The 14376-nt window shown below is 42.4% G+C and overlaps 1 protein-coding gene across 14 annotated transcripts in view; it reads right to left on the bottom strand.

Moving 5' to 3' along the window:
- Positions 1–206: 206 nt before the first annotated feature.
- The window catches only part of KCNS3 (potassium voltage-gated channel modifier subfamily S member 3), a 47973-nt gene continuing 33803 nt past the window's right edge, over positions 207–14376 (bottom strand). For 13 of the 14 annotated variants that reach the window (XM_086323584.1, XM_086323577.1, XM_086323578.1 and 10 more), the window contains one exon: positions 207–2209. In XM_086323584.1, coding sequence (XP_086179710.1) covers positions 675–2150 — 1476 coding nt within the window. In that variant the 5' untranslated portion in view covers positions 2151–2209 and the 3' untranslated portion in view covers positions 207–674. Of the gene's footprint in view, positions 2210–2723; positions 3009–14376 lie in introns of those variants that run through there. The other variant, XM_086323589.1, reaches the window with a different exon arrangement.

Here is a 14376-nt window from a genome sequence, read left to right as displayed (position 1 = left end):
ATCATGAACATGACCCTTCCACCTGCCAAACCTCCACCAACGCTACTGAACAGAAGAACTATCCCACTGATGATGTATATCCAAAGTTCAAAAACGTACAGAAAGGGCTCTTGATGTGCTAAAAAGAGCATTTTCTCTACTAAGTCAATTGTGAACGTATTGAAATATAGTTACTTTACATAAAAACACACCACCAAGACATCCTCTGTACTGAATTAGGCAATTTATTAGGCTCCTATTGTCCATGTCTAGAATGTGAACATGGATGGACATGCATTGTCTCATTTTGTGGATCTTACATGCATGTAGCCTCCAGCTGGGCCTTTGATTCTACTTGTCAGTTAGCTCAATGTGAGTAAATGATAAACACAGAATGATACAGAAGCCGGAGCAAGAAATCCCACCCAATACCATATACCATAATTTTTTTTTTTGCAAAATCAAAATCATATCACAACTCTCTTGTAAAAAATAAATTTCAGAGCAAGGCATTTCATTCGCCTCACTGAGAAAAATAAAGACATTTCTATAATTTCAGAGCAATGAAATGTCCAACTATGGCTGAAGAGTACACCCTGAGAAGTAAATGATTTTAACGAACCCATTGAGGTTGATAAAGCTGTGTTAACCTAACATCGGGAAGGGACACGCGGTCCAGGCACAAAGGTCCCTGCTCACGTTGGGGGGCAATTCTCCAAGGATGCTGTGTTATAAACATCCTCATTGTCTTCAATGCTTGAAGCGTCTGTGGAGTCGGGGTCGCTCACCATGATTCCCACCGAAGAGAGACTGGTGATGAAGGCGTGCATCCGCTGGGCATAAATGTCTCTAATGTTAAAGTAAGGGAGCTCCTGACACTTCTCTGGCGGGTCCTCACTACACTGGTCCACATCGATGTCCTTTTGCTTCTGGTAGTACTTGGAGAACTTGTTGAAGATAATGGTGATGGGAAGGGCCACCACCAAGATGCCACAGATGATGCACGTGCTGGCGATCAGCTTTCCCACCAAGGTGACCGGGTGGGTGTCTCCATAGCCCACGGTCGTCATGCTGATGGTGGCCCACCACCAGCAGACGGGGATGCTGGTGAGGCTGGAGGTGTGGTCGTCCTTCTCCACGGAGTAGATAAGCACAGAAAAGATGGAGATGCCCACCGACAGGAAGAGAAGCAGCAGGCCGACCTCATGGTAGCTATGCCTCAGTGTGGCACCGAGAGACCGAAGTCCCACCGAGTGCCGGGCAAGCTTGAGAATTCGGAAAATCCTCATGAGCCTGAGGATCTGGACCACTTTCCCCATGTTCTCGATGTCCTCACTCTCTTCCTCCTTGGTGTCTACAGCCAACGTGGCATAAAAGGGAACGATGGACACGAAGTCAATTATGTTCAGAGGGTTCTTCCAGAATTTCTTTTGACAGGGAGCAGTAACCAGCCGGATGACCAGCTCGCCCGTGAACCAGGCGATGCATGCGATCTCCACACCTTCCAGCACGGGGTCATCCACCTCCCCGTCCTCGTTCTGGAACTCCGACATGCTGTGGATGCACATGGCCACGATGGAGGCCAGCACCACGCTCAGGGAAGAGATGGCGATGAGCTTGGCCGACAGGCAGTAGGCTGGGTTCTCCATCCGGATCCAGATCTTCTTCCGGAGCTGGCCAAATCGCAGCTTGTCAAACTTCTCCAGCTCTTTCTCGAACAGAGATGACTCTTCGAAGGAGGAGTCGGTACTCACGTCGTTGCTCTTCTGGTCCCAGTCCTTCTCGTGGTTCTCCTCCTTGCGCTCCTGGTAGCGATTACTGCAGCAGGAATCCAGGAAGAGCTCGTTGATGCCCCAGTACTCAATCTCCTGGCAGAACGAGAACACGCACAGCTCCTCCATGACGTGCAGCTTCCCCGTGTAATAGAAGTTCAAGACGTATCTGAACAGCGAGGGGTTGCGATCAAAGTAGTACTCTTTATCGGCCACGCTGTAGTCATCGCACAGTTCCAGGATGGCCTCTTCCGAGTGGCAGCTAAGCAGTTTCCCGAGTCTGGTGTGAGGGAAGCGCAGGAGGGTGCTCTGGTCGACCGTCTGCTTAAAGCCCCCCACGTTCAAGTTGACAAGTTCCTCGTCTGGTCCAGGGCGATGGAAAAACTCACCAAACACCATGGTGGATCCAGGCGGTGGAGAGCTGGCTGGGAAGGGAGACGAGGGAGTTCACGCTGGCCCTGGAAGGAACACAAGACGCGTGAGCCCTGTTCCGAGCAGCCGTGCCAAGCTTATTTTTAATCTGCCCTTTCCAGGATGATGGGCTACATTAAAAGCAAAAACAGAGGGACTTGTCTGGCGGTCCAGAGGTTGGGATGCCACACCTCCAACACAGGGGGTGTGGATTCTATCCCTGGTTGAGGAACTGAGATCTCACGTGCCACATGACTCAACCAGAAAAAATAAATAAATGAAACAAAAGTCATCTTATTAAAAAAGAAAGATTACATACCATTAAAAAAAAAAAGAAAGCAAAATAGAAAACAAAATAAAAAAGAATATACTATCCCCCTTTGACAATAAGAAATACAACATAAAATAGGTTTTTAGTTTTTTAAAAATGGGTTTATATATACATTTTTTGGAAAAGACTGCCATATAATTTTTATGAATTTCCAATTCCTATTTCTCTATTTTTGAAGCATTCATAATAGCATGCCATACCCCAAAAGCAATGCATTTGAGATCACTTACTCAATACAAGCATCTCCAGCCTCAAACACAAGGCTTCTTCATTTGGAAATGCTCAGTTCAAACGTGGCATGCTATTTGCTGCCTGGCTTGCAGCTCATCTCTCCTGTTCCCTATGGCTTGGTCAAGCACATTCAGGAACAGCTCTCTGCTCTGCACCTCGTACATAAGCCACACATCACTGGGGCTCAGATCAGCTCTTATAAAAGATGTAGGTTTCTTCTTACACTCCCATGTTTCACTCCTTTTAGAGAAAGCTCTATTCCCCACATTTGGATGTGGACAATCAAGAGGATATAATTACCCCCTGGTCCCATTAGTATCTTAAAGATACAGTTACACTTCATGGGATGGGGTTTCAGGTACATCCACAAGGGAAGAAAGTGACTTAGGGAAACCTTTTTATGTTAATTGCAGTATCAGTTTCCTGACACAACTATGCTCCTCTGCCATCTCCTTCCTCCCTTCACAAACAGTCTCCTGCACACTCCCAATCTTTGATACTCAAGTCTATACTGGCCCAGCATATACAGGCTATTTTAGTCTTGACTCTAACCAAGATGTACCAAAACTATTTCTCAGAGAGAAAATAATAGGTTTTGACCATCATCCAATACAATGCTGATTCCTCAGAGCTGATGATGCAAATAAAAGAAAGGCAGGAGATTGTCACGTACTGAGTTCCAACTAAGTACTAATACATTTTTGTGTATATCATGTGATTTCATCCTTTCAATACTACACAGTAGATGTATAGGAAAGTAAACACTCAGAGAAGTTAAGTCCAAGATCACAAGATAAGCAAATGGTAAAGCCATGGTTTAAACCCAGGTTGATAAACTCCAAAGCCCATGCTATATCCACTATACACATATCCCTCCCACCCCCTTTCTGGTTTTTTTCCTTACTATAATCCAATAATCCAATATAGGTAGTAGTATTATTACCAAAGTGAGTCAAGCATCCTTGGGGTTACTGGGGAACCACCAATCCTCTGTCTGGAGAAGCTTCCTAGCAGAGGTTCTATTTAGGTAAATGTTAAAGGTTTAAGCAGAGCTGAGCAATGGGGACAAAGGACATTCCCAACACTGGGCATCAAAAGGTGGGGACAAGTCAGACTGCAAAGAGAATCGTGAATCAATCTACAGAGTTTAGACATGGGACTTCCCTGGTGGTCCCGTGGCTAAGACTTCGTCTGCAGGTGTGCAGGCTGGATCCCTGGTTGAGGAGCTAAGATCCCACATGCCTTGTGGCAAGAAAAAACAAAACATAAAAGAGAAGCAATACTGTAACAAAATTCACTTAAGACTTTTTAAAAATGGTCCACATCAAAAAAAATATTAAAAAAAAAAAAAGACTATGGACTTGATCCTGTAGATGAGACTGCTAAATCACCTTAATCAATAGGTAGACATGGCTGTATTTGTGACTATAACTTAGAAAGACCCCACTGACAGCAGCATAGAAGACTGTTGGCAGGAATGACTGGGGCCAAAGAGGTAGGGTTACAACAGAACGGGTGAGAGAACACAAACTCATACATCAGTGGTGTGTATAAAGAGGAGGTGACAAATTCAAGAATTTTATAGCTGTGAAAGTGTTCCACTCAATATGCCAGTAAATTTGGAAAACTCAGCAGTGGCCACAGAACTAAAAAAAGGTCAGTTTTCATTCCAATCCCAAAGAAAGGCAATGCCAAAGAATGTTCAAATTACCATAAAACTGCACTCATTTCACATGCTAGCAAGGTAATGTTCAAAATTCTCCAACCTAGGCTTCAGCAGTATGTGAACACAGAACTTCCAGATGTTCAAGCTGGATGTAGAAAAGGCAAGAGGAATCAGAGATCAAATTGCCAACATCCACTGGATCATAGAAAAAGCAAGGGAATCCCAAAAAACATCTACTTCTGCTTCATTTACTATGCTAAAGCCTTGACTGTGTGGATCACAACAAACTGTGGGAAATTCTTAAAGAGATAGGAATACCAGATCACCTTACCTGCCCTCCTGTGAAACCTGTATGTATGCAGGACAAGAAGGAACAGTTAGAACTGGACAAGGAACAATGGACTAGTTCAAAATTGGGAAAGGAGCATATCAATGCTGTATATTGTCACTCTGCTTATTTAACTTATATGTAGAGTACATCATATGAAATGCTAGGCTGGATGACTCACAAACTGGAATCAAGACTGCCCAGAAATATCAATAACCTCGGACATGCAGATGATACCACTTTAATGGCAGAAAGTGAAGAACTAAAGAGCCTCTTGATGAAGGTGAAAGAGGAGAGTGAAAAAGCTGGCTTAAAACTCAACATTCAAAAAACTAAGATCATAGCATTCAGTCCCATCACTTCATGCCAAATAGAAGGGTAAAAAGTAAAAACAGTGACAGATTTTATTTTCCTGGGCTCCAAAACCACTGCAGATGGTTACCATAGCCACAAAATTAAAAGACACTTGCTTCTTTCAAGAAAAGCTATGATAAACCTAGACAGGGTATTAAGAAGCAGAGATATCACTTTGCCAACAAAGGGCCATATAGTCATAGCTATGGTTTTTCCAGTAGTCATGTATGGATGTGAGAGTTGGACCATAAAAAAAGTTGATCGCCAAAGAATTGATGCTCGTGAACTGTGGTGCTGGAGAAGATTTGAGAGTCCCTTGGACAGCAAGGAGATCAAACCAGTCAATCCTAAGATCAGATCAGATCAGATCAGTCACTCAGTTGTGTCCGACTCTTTGCGACCCCATGAATCGCAGCACGCCACGCCTCCCTGTCCATCACCAACTCCCGGAGTTCATTGAGACTCACGTCCATCGAGTCAGTGAGGCCATCCAGCCATCTCAAGCTCTGTCATCCCCTTCTCCTCTTGCCCCTAATCCCTCCCAGCATCAGAGTCTTTTCCAATGAGTCAACTCTTCGCATGAGGTGGCCAAAGTACTGGAGTTTCAGCTTTATCATCATTCCTTCCAAAGAAATCCCAGGGATGATCTCCTTCAGAATGGACTGGTTGGATCTCCTTGCAGTCCAAAGGACTCTCAAGAGTCTTCTCCAACACCACAGTTCAAAAGCATCAATTCTTCGGCGCTCAGCCTTCTTTACAGTCCAACTCTCACATCCATACATGACCACAGGAAAAACCATAGCCTTGACTAGACGGACCTTTGTTGGCAAAGTAATGTCTCTGCTTTTCAATATGCTATCTAGGTTGGTCATAACTTTCCTTCCAAGGAGTAAGCGCCTTTTAATTTCATGGCTGCAGTCACCATCTGCAGTGATTTTGGAGCCCAGAAAAATAAAGTCTGACACTGTTTCCACTGTTTCCCCATCTATTTCCCATGAAGTGGTGGGACCAGATGCCATGATCTTTGTTTTCTGAATGTTGAGCTTTAAGCCAACTTTTTCACTCTCCACTTTCACTTTCATCAAGAGGCTTTTTAGTTCCTCTTCACTTTCTGCCATAAGGGTGGTATCATCTGCATATCTGAGGTTATTGATATTTCTCCCAGAAATCTTTATTCCAGCTTGTGTTTCTTCCAGTCCAGCGTTTCTCATGATGTACTCTGCATATAAGTTAAATAAACAGGGTGACAATATACAGCCTTGACGAACTCCTTTTCCTATTTGGAACCAGTCTGTTATTCCATGTCCAGTTCTAACTGTTGCTTCCTGACCTGCATACAAATTTCTCAAGAGGCAGATCAGGTGGTCTGGCATTCCCGTCTCTTGAAGAATTTTGCACAGTTTATTGTGATCCACACAGTCAAAGGCTTTGGCATAGTCAATAAAGCAGAAATAGGTGTTTTTCTGGAACTCTCTTGCTCTTCCCATGATCCAGCACATGTTGGCAATTTGATCTCTGGTTCCTCTGCCTTTTCTAAAACCAGCTTGAACATCAGGAAGTTCACGGTTCACATATTGCTGAAGCCTGGCTTGGAGAATTTTGAACATTACTTTACTAGCGTGTGAGATGAGTGCAATTGTGCGGTAGTTTGAGCATTCTTTGGCATTGCCTTTCTTTGGGATTGGAATGAAAACTGACCTTTTCCAGTCCTGTGGCCACTGCTGAGTTTTCCAAATTTGCTGGCATATTGAGTGCAGCCCTTTCACAGCATCATCTTTCAGGATTTGGAATAGCTCAACTGGGATTCCATCACCTCCACTAGCTTTGTTTGTAGTGATGCTTCCTAAGGCCCACTTGACTTCACATTATTCATTGGAAGGACTGATGCTGAAGCTGGAGCTCCAATACTTTGGCCATCAGATGTGAATGAAGGGCTGACTCATTGGAAAAGACCTTGATGATGGGAAAGATTGAAGGCAGGAAGAGAAGAGGGTAACAGAGAATGACATGGTTGGATGACATCACTGACTCATTGGATATGAGTCTGAGCAAGCTCTGGGAGATAGCAAAGGACAGGGAAGGCTGGCATGCTGAAGTTTATGGGGTTGCAAAGAGTTGAACATGACTTAGTGACTGAACAACAAATAAAGTAGAATCAAGAGGACTTGGTCACTGATTGGAAGGAAAAGATAAGGAAGAAGAAAGTCAAAAGGAAGATGTGTTTTCTACTCTGCACAACCGGATGACATCATTAGAGGAAACGTAAGGCCAGGTAGGAATTTCTTGTCCTTATGTTTACAAAGAGACGAAGCTGTCAGCGAGACAAGAGATTCCACCTCTGAAAAGGACACTCCAGAGAACACAGCCTGAAAACACAGCCCTCTGCCATCCACTCTAGGAGGAAGCTCAATGTGAGAGAAAATACAAGGCTATTTGCACCATTTGCTCTGGACACCCCAGCACTGACAATGTTCCCGTGAAACCAGAGACCACGGCCTGGCATAGCAAAACACTTCACAAGATGTGCTGACCTCTCCAAAAGACATGATTTTTTTCCTGCCTCAGCTTTCTATTTTTAGTTAGAGATCTTCTTCGAAGGGCCTAAATCAGAGCTCATGGCGTGGTCCAAATATTTATGGAACCTCAGATCTCTGAAAGCAGGCTTATGTTCATGGCAAGTACAAGAGTAAAATGTTCCAAGGAACGAGTTTTAGTGAAGCTAGCATTAAGGCTTTCATGGACATTTTCTTCTGGTGGATTATTTTTTATCTCCTTAGCTTTCCCGGAAACCCACAATGGTTGAAAGCCACTGTCTCCCTTCATGATACAACCTGCTGAAGTCAGTCTCATAATCAGAAAGTGTGCCATCCATTTCCCAACTGTTCCAAAATCACTTTTCCAAAGAACATTGTTATCAACCATAATTGCCATCTTCCTGTTCTGTCCTCCTTGCTTTGTATTCACTCTATGCCAGTAAAAAGGAGCCTGTTCTGAGGTCCATGCATTCCACAAGAAGTGTTAGTCGCTCAGTCATGTCCAACTCTTTTTGACCCTATAGACTATAGCCCACCAGGCTCCTCTGTCCATGGAATTCTCCAGGCAAGAATACTGGAGTGGGTTGACATTCCCTCCTCCAGGGGAATCTTCCCAACCCAGGGATCAAACCTGGGTCTCCTGCTTGGCAAGCAGATTCTTTACCACCTGAGCCACCAGGGAAGCCCTCATTCCACAAAGCCTAATCACAATAACAACATACATCATAAAACCAGGGGTCTCTCATTATGGGACTTTTAGAGGAGAGAAAAAAGAAAGCATCTCTATATCAGATCAGATGCTTCAGCTCAGAGGACAAGATGAGATTCTCCACATCATGGCTGCCAGAGTACACTGTTGGTTTCCTTGGCTGCATCCAGCCCACAGCAGCCTATGGAGAGCAGGGAAGAAGACCTCACCTTTATAAACTGTAGCAAGGTTCCCTTACATGAAGCTAGTCCCTGGCCAATTACAATCGGTCCTTATATCATCTGCTCCTCACTATTACCTTGAGATTTTGCAGGTGAGGAAGCAGGATTAGAAGAGATGGGCATCACACAGCTATTAAGGGTTAGAGCAAAACTCAAGCCAGGGCTCCCTATGTCAGCCCCTCTGCTCTGCAGTGTGCTGGTTCACCCACTCGAAGGAGTAAGTAAGAAGAACAGATAACGAACATGGTTATTTACAAGACTCTATATTCAGGCCAGCATTTAACAGCATCATTCATTCCCATTCAGAAAATACTATGTGTCAAAGGTATATTTATATATATATATATATATTTAATATATACTTATAGTATACCTTATATATAATAATTATCTTACATATATTTTATACATGAAGCTATACCTAGATAGCATATTGAAAAGCAGAGACATTACTTTGCCAACAAAGGTCCGTCTAGTCAAGGCTATGGTTTTTCCTGTGGTCATGTATGGATGTGAGAGTTGGACTGTGAAGAAAGCTGAGCACCGAAGAATTGATGCTTTTGAACTGTGGTGTTGGAGAAGACTCTTGAGAGTCCTTTGGACTGCAAGGAGATCCAGCCAGTCCATTCTAAAGGAGATCATCCCTGGGTATTCTCTGGAAGGAATGATGCTAAGGCTGAAACTCCAGTACTTTGGCCACCTCATGTGAAGAGTTGACTCATTGAAAAAGACTCTGACGCTGGGAGGGATTGGGGACAGGAGGAAAAGGGGATGACAGAGGACGAGATGGCTGGATGGCATCACCGACTCAATGGACGTGAGTTTGAGTGAACTCCGGGAGTTGGTGATGGACAGGGAGGCCTGGCGTGCTGCAATTCATGGGGTCGCAAAGAGTCAGACACAACTGAGCGACTGAACTGAACCGATACATAAATGAACATATAAAGGAATGTATATAATATGCATATAATGTAAACCATATTTAGAGAGAGAATTATACAAATACTAAATAAAGATTTGGGTCAATTTCTCTGTAAGTGAGAAAAATCTCTTTAATTTTGACTAAAAATACAAAAAAAAGTTTTGATTATATAGAAGTAAAATTTTGGTATGGAAAACCATGCCATAAGCAATGTTAAAAAAATATTTGCCACTTATATCACAGACAAGTGGTTAATATACCTAGCATATAAAAGGCTTTAGACTGAGAAGAAAAAGAGAAAAACAATATAGAAAAATGGGCCAGATATGAATAGACAGTTTACAAAAAAAATGTCAATGGGTCTTAAAACAGGAAAACAATGTTCTACCTTGCTCATAGTAAGATAAATGAACATTAAAATTACGGAGCAGTATCATATCTAATGGGCTTCCCAGGTGGTTCAATGGTAAAGAATTCACCTGCCAAGTAGGAGACGTGAGTTCGATCCCTGGGTCGGGAAGATCCCCTGAAGAATGAAATGGCAACCCACTCCAGTACTCTTGCCTGGGAAATCCCATGGACAGAGGAGCCTAGAGGGCTTCAGATGATGGGGTCACAAAGAGTCAGACATGACTTAGTGACTAAACAACAACAAATCATATCTAATACCAAAATGGGAAAAAATACAAAAACTGAGCTACATACTCTATTACTAAGTATGTGGGGAAGCAGGTACTTTTGCACACTGCAATTGGGGAAACAAAATGAAGGGAAATTCTTATGAAGGGGAATTGGGAAATACTGAGCAAAACTGCCCACAAATTAGGAGAAAATATTTGCAAGTTATTGGGCTTCCCTGGGGTTCACTCAGATGGTAAAGAATCTGCCTCCAATGCAGGAGACACGAGTTCAATCCCTGGGTCAGGAAGACCCCCCTGGAAAAGGGAATGGCAACCCACTCCAGAATTCTTAGCCTGGAGAATTCCATGGACAGAGGAGCCTGGTGGTCCACGAGGTTGCAAAGAGTCAGACACAACTGAGTGACTAACACTTGACTTGACTTGACTTGATAGATCTAATAGGAGTCTAGAATCCAGAATAGATTTAAAAAATAAAAAACTCTTACAACAGTAAAAAGACAAATGGGCAAAGGATTTTATAGGCATTTCTTCAAAGATATATAAATGGCCAAAAAAACACATGAAAAGATGCTCAACATCATTGGTCACTAGGAAACACAAGTCAGAGTCACAATGAGATACCATTTCACACAACTAGGATGGATATAATCAAAAAGTAATAATAATACAAGTCTTAGGTTATAACACAGTAAGTGTTTGTGATGATGCAGAGAAATCAGAACCTTTAAGCATAATGAGTAGTAGTGGAAAATGGTGTGACCAATTTGGAAAACAGTGAAGGAATGATAGAATTAAAATCTCACCATTGTGCAATTCATAATAAAATAACAGATCTGAGTGTGCTCATAAACGGCTGCTAAAACCCAGTTAAAAAATGAATAGGGAACTCCACAATGGTTAGTTCAGAGAAACAATACCTGAACTCACTGTTCAAGCCAGTGTAACAAAAAGAGACAAGACAGAATGTGCCTCTGGATGGAAACACGTACACAATTCTGAACTATCCTAGCTAAAAAATAAAAAAAGACATAAATTTGATCTAGCTCTAACAGTTAAAATCAAATAGGATATTTCAGAGGAACATGTTCAAAGACACTATAGGGATGCAATCAGCAAAAAACAGACTGTGGGAAATTATACAGGACAAATGATGGATCAGATAAATGACACATCAAATAGATTCAGTGTGTGGCTTGGTGTGGATACTGATTCGAGCTAGCCAAATGCTGTCAAAAATATATATATGAAAATCAGGAGTATCTGAACACTGAACTAGACACTTGATAATGTAAAATTATAATTGTTCAATTTTTCAATGTGCTAATGGTATTGTAATTATGTGCTAAAAAAACCTTTACCTTTCACAAATATATGCTAAGATTTATGGATAAAATTTTACTGCATTAAGAATTTACTTCAAAATAATTCATTGGTGTGGGGTTGGGAGGACAGGGAGGAGTCACTGGTCATACAAGATGGCTATGAATTAATAACTACGACAATTATTTTAGCTGAGTGACAAGTACAGAGGAATTTAATGAATTATTCTCTTTTTTTGTACATATAAAAATTCTCCATCAAAAAATGGTTTAAGAAAAATCTAGTAAGCACCTTGTGTGGCTATGCACTGTGATACATATTTTCATATACATTATTGTGCATCCTGTAATTCCCAGCAACTCATGTAGTACCTCAGTATAAGCAATGAGTAATTATCATTGAATGAATGACTTCATTTAATTCTCCTGCAGTCCTAGCAGTAGATCTTATACCCCATGTCGCAAATAGAAAAACCTGAGGCTCAGGATTTAGCCAACATTATACAGATTTATAGGGCAAACTTTTTCCACTATGCTTCAAACATTTAACTTTTTTAACTGGAAAGAGGAAGGTCTTTAACCAGCTGGCCTTCAATTTTATATATATTTTTAGTCAGCCTCAATAAAGAATGCTATATACTCTGGTAGGGGATTTGGTACTAGCATGTCAAGGATATATGCGGTCTCCGATCAGGCACATCTATGTGTACCAAAGGCATCTGGCCACAGGTAGAAAACTTAAGTGCTATTTTCGTTCTCTTCCTCAAGAGCTTCACTTCATTGCATCAATCCTCCTGCCTACTATCAACACAAATCACTCATGGTGAGGACACCATATACTGTATTTGGCCACCCTGTGTCTCCTGGTGTTTGTAAGATTGAAAAGAAAGAAAAAAGATGTCAAAGATCCAAGATATTCTATGGCAGTTTAAACTAAACACCACGTTGATCTATTTCTCTCCAAGTGGCATCCATAAAGCCTTTCCAAAGCCATTAACCTCTTACCACTCTCTTTGCTTCATGCTCTCAAACTCACTTTATAAATGCTCTCAAAACTGTGTCTTTTAAAGGTTGACACATATCCATGCACACATGTGCATGGGTGGCTTTGATAATGCACTTGATTTGCTCAAAAAAGTAAGAAAGGCATAACAAATACAAGCCACTTCTACTTGCTTTATTGGGCAGAACCACTCTTTTAAATCAATTCCATAAAAGTAAACAGACAAGCAAACAAAAAAACCTAGACTCTTTTGTCCTTCCCACTTGTCCAAAATCTACATTAGTCCTATCATCAAGGAGGAGGGGAGCATTTTTCTGCATTAATATTGAAGTCTTTATGGAATAATCATCTGGAAAAGCTGTATTTCATTCTATTAACTTTCAAATAAAAATCATATATGTTTTTTAAAAGGGTGATGTGCTGTGCTTAGTCCATCAGTCGTGTTCGACTCTGTGTGACCTCATGGACTTTAGCCCACCAGGCTCCAAGGGAATTCTCCAGGCAAGAATACTGGAGTGGGTTGCCATACTCTCCTCCAAGGGATCTTCCCAACCCAGGGATCGAACCCTGGTCTCCTGCACTGCGGGCAGATTCTTCACCATCATGCTAAATTCTATTTCCAGCCATGCTGTGTGAGACTATTCCAAATAAAACGAAACAAATGTAAACAGAAGTGAAAATCTAAATTCCATCCACACCCAAGTATTGAGCATCCGCTCACCAGGAACCTTCCCCGGTGATGACCTTCTCCCAGAGCAAGCTCCCCATGCACTGGGGTGGGTAGCATGTAAGGAAAAGAAAATCAGAAGTCAGCGTTGGGTCACAGAGGAGCAGAGAGTATAATGAAATGTCAGTGGCACTGCATGGTCCACCTTGACTGTGGATTTGGAAATGGAGATGCTAGTGGTCCTTGATTCAGATCTTTGTGGATCAGATGTCTTTTTACAGCACAATCCTGAAAAAGAAATAGCTCTTTATGAGACATCAAGGAGGACATGCCCAGAGCCAGTGTGCAGGCCATACAAAGCCTCAGAGAGCCTTCTAGATTTAAGTCTTTGTTTGCAGGGATCAGCATTTCCTGGGTATCCTGAGGCTTCTAAGTGGATCTAATCCCCCCAGTAATCTTCCAAACAGCTCTTCCCAGCCCATGAGGAAGCCTGGATGCAAAGTGAATCCCACTGGCCAAGCAGAGCAAGGAAACTCCCTCCTGGTCTCTTCCACATCCGTATTCCAACAGCATTGTGTGCAGCTGACAACACACCAGTGGCACAGGTCCCCAGTCACCCTCATTCAGAAGATTCATAACCCAAACCCAACTTTTAAATGTTGCACTGAAAGAAATGAACCCACCAGGTCCACTTATCCATGCTGAACTATCAGAAGCACCTAAAGAAAAGAAGACAGGTTAAGACTCTGAAAACTTGTGCCTGAAGTGCCACTTCCCAGCTCTGTGACCTTGGATGGGAGGTTCTTGATCAATAAAAGATGATGTACACACTTTGATGATACAATAACAAACACAAAAGTCTTCTGAAAACACAAAGCATAAGATACATGTAAAGCCTTATTTCAAAAATAAGAGATTAAGACAAGAGTCCCCTGGAGAAGGAAATGGCAACCCAATCCAGTATCCTTGCCTGGAAAATTCCATGGACAGAGAAGAGCCTGGTAGGGCTGTAGTCCATGGGGTCACAAGACGGAGCGAACATGCATGAGGGGGATGGAGGGAGATGGGTTGGTAGCAATAAATAGGTAGAACTAAAAAAAAAAAAAAAAAACAGATGAGTCCCCCTACCTCCTTGTTCCTGCCCCTACTTACTCCTTTCCCTCTCTTGCCACCTCCATCTGGACAGTCATACTAGAGAGGTGCTCATTTCCTCGGGATTCCATTTAGAATGACTGACTCCCCCTGCAAACTTCAGGGATCCCTGTAACTCACCCAGCTTATCTCCAAG

Source organism: Bos grunniens, chromosome 11 (assembly GCF_055505025.1).
Source record: "Bos grunniens cultivar Pamir isolate PY7600 chromosome 11, Bosgru_T2T1.0, whole genome shotgun sequence".
NCBI lineage: Eukaryota > Metazoa > Chordata > Mammalia > Artiodactyla > Bovidae > Bos > Bos grunniens.
This window is presented reverse-complemented; position numbering and strand designations above follow the sequence as displayed.